General features: G+C 44.9%; 1 protein-coding gene across 1 annotated transcript in view; it reads right to left on the bottom strand.

Annotated features, from left to right (window-relative positions):
- Positions 1 to 1680: 1680 nt before the first annotated feature.
- npr1a (natriuretic peptide receptor 1a) overlaps positions 1681 to 13297 on the bottom strand; it is a 46848-nt gene continuing 35231 nt past the window's right edge. The window contains exons 13-22 of the mRNA XM_040122121.1: positions 11279 to 11350; positions 10179 to 10338; positions 9461 to 9616; positions 6707 to 6875; positions 5715 to 5861; positions 5502 to 5625; positions 5082 to 5150; positions 4476 to 4650; positions 4288 to 4386; positions 1681 to 2457 (exon numbers count right to left, since the gene is read on the bottom strand). Coding sequence (XP_039978055.1) covers positions 2312 to 2457; positions 4288 to 4386; positions 4476 to 4650; positions 5082 to 5150; positions 5502 to 5625; positions 5715 to 5861; positions 6707 to 6875; positions 9461 to 9616; positions 10179 to 10338; positions 11279 to 11350 — 1317 coding nt within the window. The 3' untranslated portion in view covers positions 1681 to 2311. The remainder of the gene's footprint in view (positions 2458 to 4287; positions 4387 to 4475; positions 4651 to 5081; positions 5151 to 5501; positions 5626 to 5714; positions 5862 to 6706; positions 6876 to 9460; positions 9617 to 10178; positions 10339 to 11278; positions 11351 to 13297) is intronic.

Here is a 13297-nt window from a genome sequence, read left to right as displayed (position 1 = left end):
ATGATAAAACGCACACAGTTTATTTTGTAGTTACACAACTAACTGAAATGATTTATTTTCACAGGGAAACATTCGACTGTCTGTGTTTTCTGTACAGTTTATTTTTGGGTGAAACGTTTCTCCGTAAGCGTTCCTGAAGCGCACAAGTTCAAATTGTCACTTTAAAAGATGTCAGAGATAAACGTCCAATCCGAGAGGAGGAGGAGGGGCTTAATACCAGCTGGTTGTTTCTGATATCTGCCAGTCTGTCAGTCCAGCGTTCTTGTTTTTCTTTCTTTCTGTCACAAATGAAGGCATTTTCCCAGAAGTCCTGAAATTTTCTGCTCTTCTTTATTTTCTCTGTCTTCTCTGTTTTGCTACCTGTGCATCTCTCCTCCGTCAATTGGTGTTGGTGTTGTCCTCTCCTCCGTCAGTTGGTGTTGTCCTCTCCTCCGTCAGTTGTTTTCCTCTCCTCTGTCAGTTAGTGTTGGGGTTGTCCTCTGCTCCATCAGTTGGTGTTGTCCTCTCCTCTGTCAATTGGTGTTGGTGTTGTCCTCTCCTCTGTCAATTGGTGTTCGTGTTGTCCTCTCCTCTGTCAGTTGGTGTTGGTGTTGTCCTCTGCTCCGTCAGTTGGTGTTGTCCTCTCCTCCGTCAGTTGGTGTTGGTGTTGTCCTCTCCTCCGTCAGTTGGTGTTGTCCTCTCCTCCGTCAGTTGGTGTTGGTGTTGTCCTCTCCTCCGTCAGTTGGTGTTGTCCTCTCCTCCGTCAGTTGGTGTTGGTGTTGTTCTCTCCTCCGTCAGTTGGTCTTGGTGTTGTCCTCTGCTCCATCAGTTGGTGTTTTCCTCTCCTCTGTCAATTGGTGTTGGTGTTTTCCTCTCCTCTGTCAGTTCGTGTTGTCCTCTCCTCCGTCAGTTGGTGTTGTCCTCTCCTCTGTCAGTTGGTGTTGTCCTCTCCTCTGTCAGTTGGTGTTGGTGTTGTTTGGTGTTGTCCTCTCCTCCGTCAGTTGGTGTTGTCCTCTGCTCCGTAAGTTGGTGTTTTCCTCTCCTCCATCAGTTGGTGTTGGTGTTGTCATCTCCTCTGTCAGTTGGTGTTGGTGTTGTCCTCTGCTCCATCAGTTGGTGTTGTCCTCTCCTCTGTCAGTTGGTGTTGGTCTTGATGTTGTCCTCTCCTCTGTCAGTTGGTGTTGTCCTCTGCTCCATCAGTTGGTGTTGTCCTCTCCTCCATCAGTTGGTGTTGGTGTTGTCATCTCCTCTGTCAGTTGGTGTTGGGGTTGTCCTCTGCTCCATCAGTTGGTGTTGTCCTCTCCTCTGTCAGTTGGTGTTGGTCTTGGTGTTGTCCTCTCCTCTGTCAGTTGGTGTTGTCCTCTGCTCCATCAGTTGGTGTTGTCCTCTCCGCCATCAGTTGGTGTTGGTGTTGTCCTCTCCTCTGTCAGTTGGTGTTGGGGTTGTCCTCTGCTCCATCAGTTGGTGTTGGTGTTGTCCTCTCCTCTGTCAGTTGGTGTTGGTCTTGGTGTTGTCCTCTCCTCTGTCAGTTGGTGTTGGGGTTGTCCTCTGCTCCATCAGTTGGTGTTGTTGTTTTCCTCTCCTCCAGCAGTTGGTGTTGGTGTTGTCCTCTCCTCTGTCAGTCGGTGTTGGTGTTGTCCTCTGCTCCATCAGTTGGTGTTGTCCTCTCCTCTGTCAGTTGGTGTTGGTCTTGGTGTTGTCCTCTCTTCTGTCAGTTGGTGTTGTCCTCTGCTCCATCAGTTGGTGTTGTCCTCTGCTCCATCAGTTGGTGTTGGTGTTGTCATCTCCTCTGTCAGTTGGTGTTGGGGTTGTCCTCTGCTCCATCAGTTGGTGTTGTCCTCTCCTCTGTCAGTTGGTGTTGGTCTTGGTGTTGTCCTCTCCTCTGTCAGTTGGTGTTGGTGTTGTCATCTCCTCTGTCAGTTGGTGTTGGGGTTGTCCTCTGCTCCATCAGTTGGTGTTGGTGTTGTCCTCTCCTCTGTCAGTTGGTGTTGGTCTTGGTGTTGTCCTCTCCTCTGTCAGTTGGTGTTGTCCTCTGCTCCATCAGTTGGTGTTGTCCTCTCCGCCATCAGTTGGTGTTGGTGTTGTCCTCTCCTCTGTCAGTTGGTGTTGGGGTTGTCCTCTGCTCCATCAGTTGGTGTTGTCCTCTCCTCTGTCAGTTGGTGTTGGTCTTGGTGTTGTCCTCTCCTCTGTCAGTTGGTGTTGTCCTCTGCTCCATCAGTTGGTGTTGTCCTCTCCGCCATCAGTTGGTGTTGGTGTTGTCCTCTCCTCTGTCAGTTGGTGTTGGTCTTGGTGTTGTCCTCTCCTCTGTCAGTTGGTGTTGCCCTCTGCTCCATCAGTTGGTGTTGTCCTCTCCCAGCAGCCAGTACGTCCTCATGCGTCCTTTTCCCTTCACCTCGATCTCTCCTCTGAGCTGCAACTGGAAGCAGCTGAACTCCTGCAGAACCTGACGAGTCGCCTCCGACACGTGAATCTTCAGAGCTGCAGAGAAACGACATCAACATCAGAAAACCAGTTATTAGTTATGACTGTTTAAACGTGTCCCTCTTTTCAGAAAAATAATCTAATCTGAGGCTTTGAGTTGTTGTAATAACAAGACTAACATACAGACGGGAGACAGATTAAAGGAGAAACCAACATCAAGTGTCTCAAACCACTCAGTGACCCCCTGCTGCCCTGTGGATGGAGGCATTGTCATCCTGGAAGAGACCCCTCCCATCAGGATAGAGATGTTTCATCAAAGGATAAAGGTGATCACTCAGAACAACTTTGTATTGATTTGCACTGACCCTTCCCTCTAAGGGGACGAGTGGACCCAAACCATGCCAACAAAATGCCCCCCACTGCATAACAGAGCCACTGGATCCCCTCACTGTAGGGGTCCAGCATTCAGGCCTGCAACGTTCTCTTTGTGTTCCCCCACACATTCACTCGCCCACTTGTGGAGAGCATGTTGCAGGATGACTCATCTGACCATATCACTTCTTTCCACATCTCTGTAGACCAGTGCCTGTGGCTTTTGCTCCACTGAACTCTCAGATGTGCCTTCGTCTTTGTAATGAGGGGTTTATTCCCTGCAACCCTACTATAATATTCCTCTCTGTGTAACTGTTGACTGTTCTTGCTGACTCAGTCTGATTGCGTCCTGCACTGACATCCTCAGTCACCTGGGGAAGAGTTGCTCTTCTGTTTTTCCCTACCTATCCCACTAATGCTTGAGCATCACGGTCATCAAATGTGACCTGTCGACCACAGTTTCCGACCCTATTTACTAACGTCTTTCCCATAGAGCTAAATGCAGATGTCACTTCAGTCACTGTTGCTATAGAAACACCAGCCAGATGAACAGTCTTTGTGACTGAGGCTCCTGCCATCTGCAGTGAACCCTCTTTCAGAGTCACTTTGATCTTCGATCTTGATACAGAATCAGAATCAACTGGGCCTGCTCAGCATTTCTATACCGGCCACAGAGCATTACTGGATGTTAATTGCTTAATTGTACCATGCAGTGCACCTGTTTGGACGCATCTGCATTTGTTATGTTTCTCCGATCATTTATTTAGGTTTTTCCTTTTGTTTGTCGCCCGTCTAGTGCTGCCAGTGTCCCCAAGAGACGTGGGGTTCTTTACAGAAAAAATATGAAAAACCCGAACCTCTTTTTCATCCTGTTTCTACCAGTTCATGAAGACCTGCTGTCAAAGTTCCCTTTGTGGGTCCATGTAGCTCTAATGGTGCAAGATTACATCACCAACACTGTCCAATCAACGAGTTATCTGTCAGTCCATGTGACTTCATGAGACTTGATGTCTGTCTGGATCTCAGTCCCTTGGGGGGCTTCAGATCGGCTTTTCTCGTTTTTTGTTTTTTTTTCGAGCATAGTGGAACTAAAAATGTAAGTTTGAGTCTTCTTGTCAATTTTCTAAATGCTCTGGATCAAAGTATCATTCACGTTGAAGCTGTTGTGATCATGAAATTAAAGGAAAGTTTCAAGCCGACGTGACCCAGAAAGGGCAGAGAAACGCTGCTTTTTCAGCCTGGTCGTTGGTTACTCTTTGAGGAGGTAAGAGGTGTAACTGGTCTGGCCTTTAAAGTACAGCAGTCATGTGTGGTTGTGTGTATTTCTTTAAGTACTTTGTATAACCTTCTATGTGGTTTATGTCTGAATTGTATGTTTGTTGCATCAGGAACTGCAGTGTGGAATCAAAGACACATTTCCTCACAGGGATATATTAAAGTATATTCTGTTCTGTATTATTTCAGTAATATTTACGTGTGTGTGTGTGTGTGTGTGTGTGTTTGTGGGTGTTTTACCCTCTCCATTGGACTCCATGCGTGACGCTGTGTTGACTGTGTCACCAAATAGACAGTACCTGGGCATCTTCAGCCCGACCACACCTGCACACACTGGACCTGAACACACACACATAAAACAAACCAGTTATTCTCTAGTGTTTTTAATGAATCAACTATCACTAATACTGACAGAAAAACACACACACCGCTGTGTATGCCAATGCGTAGCCGGAGCTGCTGGTTGGATCGGTGTCGGATCCTGAAGCTCTTGACAGCATCCAGCAGGGTGAGAGACATGCGGGCCACCTCCCGACCGTGGAGCTTACCATTCCTTACTGGCAGACCTGACACCACCATGTAGGCATCCCCAATGGTCTCCACCTGAGGGCAGCATTCAGAAGTCTTAAAATGTTGACTTTTTACTTTTCACTCAGAATTTAAGGTCTCAGAAAGTCTTAGAATATGTGGATTTCTTGGGGCGGGGTGGCAAATCAGTACCCACAAAGTAGATCAACTTTTTTGTTGAGTTTTTATTTTGTTTTGTTTCTTTTTTTAATGCTTTGTAGATGTGACACACAAGGTGGCATCGAGTGTGAGGCTTTTCAATGGGGAAGAACTTTCCCCTTCCAACTTGAGGGCTGAGGGTGAACTGAACTTGACTACCTGAACCACCCAACTGTTCCTTAAAAGCTCACTAACGTAGAAAAATAGCATTTCAGATGAGAGGGGGTAAACTGTTAGTGGAGCTTAGCATAAAGTCTGGAGGCGCGGGGGGGGGGGGGGGACTGTGACTGTGGTGAGCCATCTTTTACCTTGTAAACATCAAAGTTGTCGATGATGGCATCGAAGCAGGTGTAGAGGTCATTCAACAAGGTCACAACCTGGATTCGGAAAAACACCCCAAACCAAAACAAAAAAAAACGGTGAATTTAACACTTAAACTTCCCAGTGCCACTTTTTAGAACACATTTACACGATTAGTTACAGTAAGTTAAAAGTGACAGTTAGAAAATGAGTTCTGTTGTGATAATAACATGTTACACCACTAGATGGAGCCCTTGCGATTTCAGGTGTGACTCCGGAACATGTTATTATATTCATGTTGGCATGGACGATGTGCTGCTGTAGAAACCTGCATCATATGAATGATGAGGAAAATCTAAATAATGTAGACCTTTTCATCAAGTCACCTGCAGCGGTTGTTTTCTTATGTTCTACTGAGTTCTACTGACCTGCAGCGGCGTGCTCTCAGCAGACAGGGCGGTGAAGCCGACAATGTCGCTGAAGTAAATGGTAACAGAGTCGAAAGCTTCGGCCTGAACCGTCTCACCTCGTTTCAATTGCTCCGCTACTGAACTGAAACACAAACAGACAAAATGAGCTAAAAGCACTGAAAAAAATACAATTATGAAGTATTTGATGCAGTAGTACTGCAGTATGTTTACTGTGGTAGTATCTGGTAGAGCAGCGCCTCGGCCTTGCGCTTCTCTTCATGATACGCCTGCGTTCTTTCCTCCACCAGCTCCTCCAGGTTGTTGGCGTACTGTTCCATCCGAGACAGAAGATTGTCCAGGATGTTTGAACCATAACCTCTATACAGGCAGACGGGTGGACAGACAGGGGGAAAGACAGGTGGACAGACAGGGGGACGGGACATTCAGCTTTAGATCTGCAGTTAAGTGTTCTTGCAGTCCCACCCAAGTCCAGCGCAATGTATTTGTTGTTGTATTTGGGAAGAAGATCATTTAATATAAATTCAGATGTTTCTGTATAAGACAATTCGCCCACTTCAGACACAAAAAGTCACGTCAAAATCAAGGGAACTCAGTGACTACGGTTAATAAAAACACAGTATTGTTCTCAGTAGGAATCAGCTACTGAACATTGTAAGGTAGGTCCCTCTCAGACAGTGAATCAGTAACATTTGTGTGATTATATCTGATGAGGGTTGGGATTGGGCCCAAATACAAAGACATAAGACTGTGTATTTGGGCCCAATCCCAACCCTCCCTCTTGGCCTCCTCTAGTTTTGAGAGCCCTAGACTGGGGGGTGGCCCTTCAGAAGGGAGCTACAAGGGGCAAGGGTTGAAATCTTTACCTAGGAACTGAGACACCACTTGATACTGAGCATTCTGGGAATTTTCTTCTACCACATCATTTGGAGTCTGAATGTGAAAATGCTCAATTTGGAGGGCTACACGACCACTACCCTGTGATCCCCAAAAGAAATGGGACACCCTACGTGGCAGCATGCAGAACGGGGGGGTAAGGCCAAGTGGGGAATTGGGATTGGGCCGTTTGTGTCTGTTGGTAAATGTGGGTTTAATCTTTATTCAAACTGACAGCAGTTACACGAAGAAACACAAAGCTGATATTTGTGAGTAGGACACAGAATGAGAACTAAATAATGACCCCCCCACCACCACCACCCGCCCACCTGTGCTGTTTCCTCAGCAGGATCTTAATGGTGTTGAAGTCCGGTCTTTCGCTTGGCTCTTCGCTCCAGCAGCGCTGCATCAGGACTCCGAGCTCCTCGCTGTGACTGTAGAAGCAGAGGGAGGGACGGAGGGGAGGGACGCTGCCCTGAAGCACCACCTGCACTATCTCTGAGGGGGGAGGACAGGCAGGGACATCATCTTTAAAACTATGTTTAATACTTTCATTCATGAAGAACTGTCTGCGTCCACCTCTGAGGAACAACAGCAAATCGTTTTGGTCTCCAAACCTTTTATTGGTATTGGTTTGTTTTTATAGAACATTTTATTTATTGTTAGTGTTTATTTTCATTTTGGACCTTATTTTTAATCCTGTTTTGTGAAGCAATTTGGACTACAGCTTTATATGATATTATATGATATTATTATCTGACAGGGGCCATTCTCCATAAGTACTTTTACTTTTGAGACTTTATATACATTTAGCTGATAATACTTATGTATTTTTACATTTGAATACAGGACTTTTACTTGTAATAGAATATTGTGACAGATGTCACATTGTCCATTGGAGGGCGCCACCGCTCTGTCTATCTATTGTTTACGTTTATATTACAATAATTACTTTTACGACAACTTGACTGAGTCAGTGACATTTTTGCACTTTGTCCTGTCGGAATATATCTATTATCTATAGTAGGTCGTTTGGTTTTGGTTTTCGGGGGGGGGGGTTATTGTATACCTTTATTACATAGTGTTAGTGGAGCAATCACAAGAAACAAGGTCCCTGGCAAGATTCAAACCAAGGACTCTGTGTGTCATGGTCTGCGTTTTAACTGGGGCGATCCACTGTTGTCTTTATTTCTGGTCTGTTTCATGGAGTAAACATGAAGTGAAAACAGGTCTGTGGAGGATCTGAACCCTGCAGGGAACTGAGATCCAGACAGAAATTAAAGCCGCTCTCTCATATGAACTCCGGACATTGTCCAGATTTTCCCTTTCACAGGAGACTGTCCGTGCGAGACGCTTTCTCACCTGCTGGAAATGCTCCGTGGGTTAAGGCGAGAGGTGGCGCCTGGGTGGAGCGTGCAGGAGGCAGGACATGATGTCCGCTTGCTCGCTGTGAATTCTCCGGACAATGACCTGCTCTATTCACACATGGGCTGAATCTGACATTAAACAGACTGTGTACCTGGGAGCTGGCAGGGTGAAGTCCATTTAATGTCCGGTGCAACTGATCGGACGTTCGCGTTCTCACATGCAGCTCCTCCGGCTCATGCCTCAAAAAGTTCAGGGTCGCAGTGCATGTGGGAAAGCAGCTTAAGTCACATGGACTGACAGGTAACCCGTTGATTGGACAGTTTGGGCGTTGTCATCCTGCGTCATCAGGAAACCAGATACTGGACCCATGTGAGGAAAATAAAATGGGGGTCATGCTGCACTTTAGCAAACCTCTACTGTCATAAAATCTTTTCGTTGGTCTGCTTTGCTTTCACACTGCAAACAAACCACCAGAGTTCACTTGGAGGTGGACTGAGACCCTCCTTTTCATAGTGGTCTCAATCCAGTTATTTAGTTCAGAGTTTGATAAAACCAAACCCACAGGTAACTTTAGGCGAGAGGGCACCATCCAGCCCCAGACAGGATGAACATCACAGGGCTCCTCCGTAATTCAACTCAAGGTTCAGGACGACATGTTAACCCTGGTGAAACGACAGGATCTGGTCTGTGAGAGACATGGACACTCGGCAGGACGAAGACAAGAGAGAAGAGTTGTATCTTCCTGTATCTGACAGTACAACTGAACATTTAACGAGCTCTCACACTCCGGATGGCTTTACTCCTCCGTCCCACAATAAAAACTAGGATGTGGCTCTGGATGGGATTTAAACGACAGGAGGAGCAGCCAGTTCACAGAGACACGGCAGGTTGTAATTATTATTGGGCTGGGGGTGAAAAAAGACGGGATTCAAATCATTGACCAGAGCAGGAGATATTAAAATCACCACACCTCCTCCCCTGCAGACAGAAATCCAGTCCACATGGTCAGTCCATAGTCAGTTTTCTGCTGCGATCTGACTTCAGACTGAAGACCTCCTTAGAGTTAGTTTGTAGTCTGGTTCATGTGTCTCACTGTGTAAACCTGGTCTGAGAGCAGAGGAAGGATCACGCAGACGGGGAACGTGTTGGTTTCAGAGGACGGACAGATTTCTCAGTGAGAACCATGTTGGTGTGAGAACAGACTGTGAACTGATGAATCCTGAGTCAACAACACAACATGCTGTCATCTGTGTGTGTGCGTGTTAATGTGTGTGATGACAGCAGTGTGTTATCGAGCTGACACACTGGAATGTAAATAACTGACCCTACACTGAATCACACACAAACACATTAACACACACTTCACATCCAGTCCACGTTGACTCACCCTGTCTTTAAACCAGGTCCTAATCCACAGTTCTGTATCACATATGGTGCAGGAACTGTTCTTGGTCTCCACAATGTGACCGTGTGAGCAGAATTAAGCTGCCAGTCCGCCTCACTAAAGGAACCCCCCTTGCTTTAAGAGAAGACGAAACGACTCATATCCAGACAAAAGTGACGGACTGAAGGAGAACTATACAGTGATTGGGGATTGGAGTTTGAACGTCTCTTTTTTTCCATATGAACAACTGAGGTCAGCGCTATGGACGTCGTACAACACGTCGTACGAATGAGTTAGGTCCTCACAACATTAGTAACACGAGCCCACTGACCTTTAGGAGTGAGAGTGTTTGTGTCGAGGTAGAAAACTCCCCTCAGCAGAGCCACTTCCTGCAGGATGATACCGAAGCTGTAGACGTCTCCCCTCTGAGTCCCACGGGGAAGGGGGCACTCTGACCTCAGCAGCTCTGGAGCTGTCCACAGTTTACCTGAGGGGAGGGAGGGGAGGGAGGGGGGGAGTCAGTCCAGGACAGAGAGACTCCAACAGGGGACGTGGCACATTCATTAAGCCCCCTGGACCACCAGGACGCCCCTGCATTGCGACAGGCAACGAAGACTCAAGTTTTTGATAAGTGCATCTACATCTACTTGTTGAGCCACTTCATCACCGTTGTCCACGATTACTGTACGTTAACATGCGCAATATTACAGTAACACAGAATGAAACGTGGTCAGAAAAGTGTCTAGTTTTTCTCACATCTCTGTGAGACAGTGAGAAAAGAAAAGAAAAATAAAGATGTTGTCTACTCTTATTTCGAAATGTGGTCATGAGGACAACATAACTTAATCACCTTCAACATCTACAAGAACTGGACAGTTGACAGAATATTTACATTTTTACAGTAAAATTCGCCTGAACACACGCTGAACTTTGTTTAACTCAATTTCAACCACGCCCCCTTGGATGATGTCACACAGGCAGAAGTGACGTTTTCACGCACCTACAGTTTCGGATATTCTGTACGTGTGTGCATGTTAATGCTGTCATACGTGCGTAGTAGGCGTGTGTGTCCTCGGGGCAGCTGGCGGTCCGGAGACTTTCCAGTCCGTAGTCGGTGATCTTCAGGACGAAGCGACTGTCCACCACGCAGTTAGACGACTTCAGGTTACCGTGGAAGACGATGACACTGTTGTGGAGGAACGCCATGCCCTGGATATAAAAAAATAAATCAATAAACACAGAAGCTGAAGAAATTTTAATCATCGGTGTCGCCTCTTGGCGACAGATGTAACATCTGGGAAGGCACATGCACTGTCTTCTTTTTGGACCTGTCCACTTTTGGTGAAATGCTGGGGGGACATTTTCTACTGGTTTTCTTTTATAAACACCTGCTTTTGCTGCTGTTTGTGCCACACGGAACCAGAACGCTGATCTTAAACAACTGGAAATCTGTTCGTGCGCCCACTTTCAAACAGCAGCTGCATGAAATTACTTCATTTCTACAGCTGGAAAAAAAAATCGGAAAAGATTTGGGACCAATTTGATATGGTCTGGACTCTAAACCTTAACAAGGACTGTGACAGTACTTGATTTTCTTTTGTGAGTATCACAGGCAAATATGTTGCTAATTTGGCCACTGTCTAACTTTGTTGTTGTCATTTTTCTATCATTATTTTCGTTGGCTGGGGTGTGGTAGGTTCTGCTGTTTGATGCCCTGGATGTAGATACTCTGCAAGACCTTAAACCATAAACACAGATATGATATGATATTTGAAAGAAAATCCAAGAGTAAGGGTTGGAGAGCCCACGCCCTCTCCGTTTGATTGACAGGTGATCTTTGAGAGGTGGAGAAGCGCCACAATGACGGAGGATTGTGCAGTTTTAGCTCTGACAGACAAATATTCCTCCACAAATCTGGGTGTTGTTTGAATCTCCTCATTCATCAGTAATGTAACGGTATTCAGTTAAATCCCTAACGTAAATAAAAGTGCACAGCAGGATGAATTTCAAATATCAGCAGTTTTCTGGAAGGAGATTTTAGAGCCTCATGAAGAGTGAAGTCCTTGTCTCCGTGGAAACCAGGCTGTTCTCTGTAAGCTCCGCCCACCACCGCTCTGCCCGTCCCTCTGCCTCGGCGACAGGTCGTTACCTTGACAATGTCATTGATGAGGGAGTATCTGAACATCCAGTCCAGAGTGATGCTGTCGCTCTCCATCAGGTCCTGGAAGACAAATACACACACACACACACACACACACGCACGTTTGTCTTTCTATACCAGTGAGGACCATCACTGACATAATGCATTCCCTCGACCCTGACCCTAACATAAACCTGGTTCTAACCTGAACCTTCAAACGGTCCCCGAAATGTCCTCACGATGCAGAAATGGTTTAAAACTGAAATGTGTCCTCACAAAGATACAAGCAATGCAATACAAGCCCACACTCGCTTACAGCTATGATTCTGTGTGTGTGTGTGTGTGTGTGTGTGTGTGTGTGTGTGTGTGTGTGTGTGTGTGTGTGTGTGTGTGTGTGTGTGCGTGTGTGTGTGTGTTTGTGTGTGTGGATACATGCATCCTCTCTGTTTCTGAGTAACATGTGATTAAACTGTACTCGGTTCTCAGTTTGTCGGTGGAGGAAAAACCTCTTGTTTCTCTGAGCTGGTTTAAAGGAACCAGACTGAACATAACTAGAAAAACAAGACTGAATAAAGACACCAGATCTTCTTACGACCTGAAACGGTCAGAGCTGATTTCTGCTGGTGAAAAGTTCATTTGAAAGAGTTTTCTCTACTGTTTTTGATGAACATATAATTTTTTTTAAGCATCTTAACTGGAAATTGTGTCACAGTTTATTTCTTTTCTCTTGGAAGTGATTTTAATCTAAATGAGACTTTTAAGGACAATTAAATGAAATACAATGAAGAGCTGCAGCCAGGATTTTAGAAAAGCTGCCACTTTCACAATAAATCCTGTTTAAAGACCAGTGTTTTAAAATGTGTGTGATTAATGTCGAGTCATGTTTTATTGTATCGTTTTCTATGCGTCTGAACCCTGGAAAGGGATTTTTATCAGTCCTTCTATTTTCTTCTGCAGTAAAATTATTGGAATCCACAATAACTGAACACAGCTGCTGTTCTCAGAAGGAGGAAACAACAAACTAGTTCCAGCCTCCTTTGATTGTTCAAAGATGACTCACTGTTTGAGTGCGAGTGGGGTGGTGCGGTGTGTGTTTGTTTGTGTGTGTGTGTGTGTGTGTTTCTTTGTGTGTGTGTGTGTGTGTGTGTGTGTGTGTGTGTGTGTGTGTGTGTGTGTGTGTGTGTGCGCATGGGCAGGGGAGGTGGCGGGGGGGTTGCATCAGAGTTAAAGTTGGCAGCTGACCATCAAAAACAATATTGTTAGAAATAATAGCAATTGACCGAACCTCCACATAATTAAACAACCAGCGAAAATTCACATCAGTGGTGGAAAGTAACTAAATATATTTCCCCAAGTAATTCAATTAGGTAGAATTTTGAGGTACTTGTACTTTACTTGAACAATACTAATGTGAGCTATCCATTATACTTCATTCACCACATTTCAGAGAGCAATACTGTTCTTTTTATCCATTACATTTACTTGACAGCTACAGTTACAAGTTACTTTGCAGACATAGCACAAAAAATAAATGATGAGCTTGTAAAATATGATGCCTCGTTGTAGATTAAAGCACCAACAGTATATAAAGCCATTAACATTACCTCCTTCTTAACAAGCAACGCTAGTAAAGTGTTGCTTATATGTTAAGGCATGAGCAATAAAATATTATTATATGATATATTTGTATTGATATAACATTACTTAATGAGTACTTTTACTTTTGACACTATCTGATGATACGTATGCAACTTTCTAAAGGAAAATTTTGAAAGTAGGACTTTGCGCCACGGAATTTTTGTTTTGTTTTAATGTTCGATGCTTTGTTTTACGTATTTTATCTGTATTTTTTACTTGTGTACTGTACTGTATTTTTTTTGTCTTATATGTTTCTTATTTTATATGCCATGCTTTCATGCAGATTTTATGCTCTGATGAGCCAAAGACAATTTTTCAGTCTGGTGGACTATTGTACTGTATTCTATTACTTGTGGTAGAGAATTTTTACATTAATATATTTCCTCTCTT

The sequence above is a fragment of the Xiphias gladius genome, chromosome 24 (genome assembly GCF_016859285.1).
Source record: "Xiphias gladius isolate SHS-SW01 ecotype Sanya breed wild chromosome 24, ASM1685928v1, whole genome shotgun sequence".
Classification (NCBI taxonomy): domain Eukaryota; kingdom Metazoa; phylum Chordata; class Actinopteri; order Istiophoriformes; family Xiphiidae; genus Xiphias; species Xiphias gladius.
Note: the sequence above shows the minus strand (reverse complement) of the source record. Positions and strands in the feature narration are given on the sequence as shown.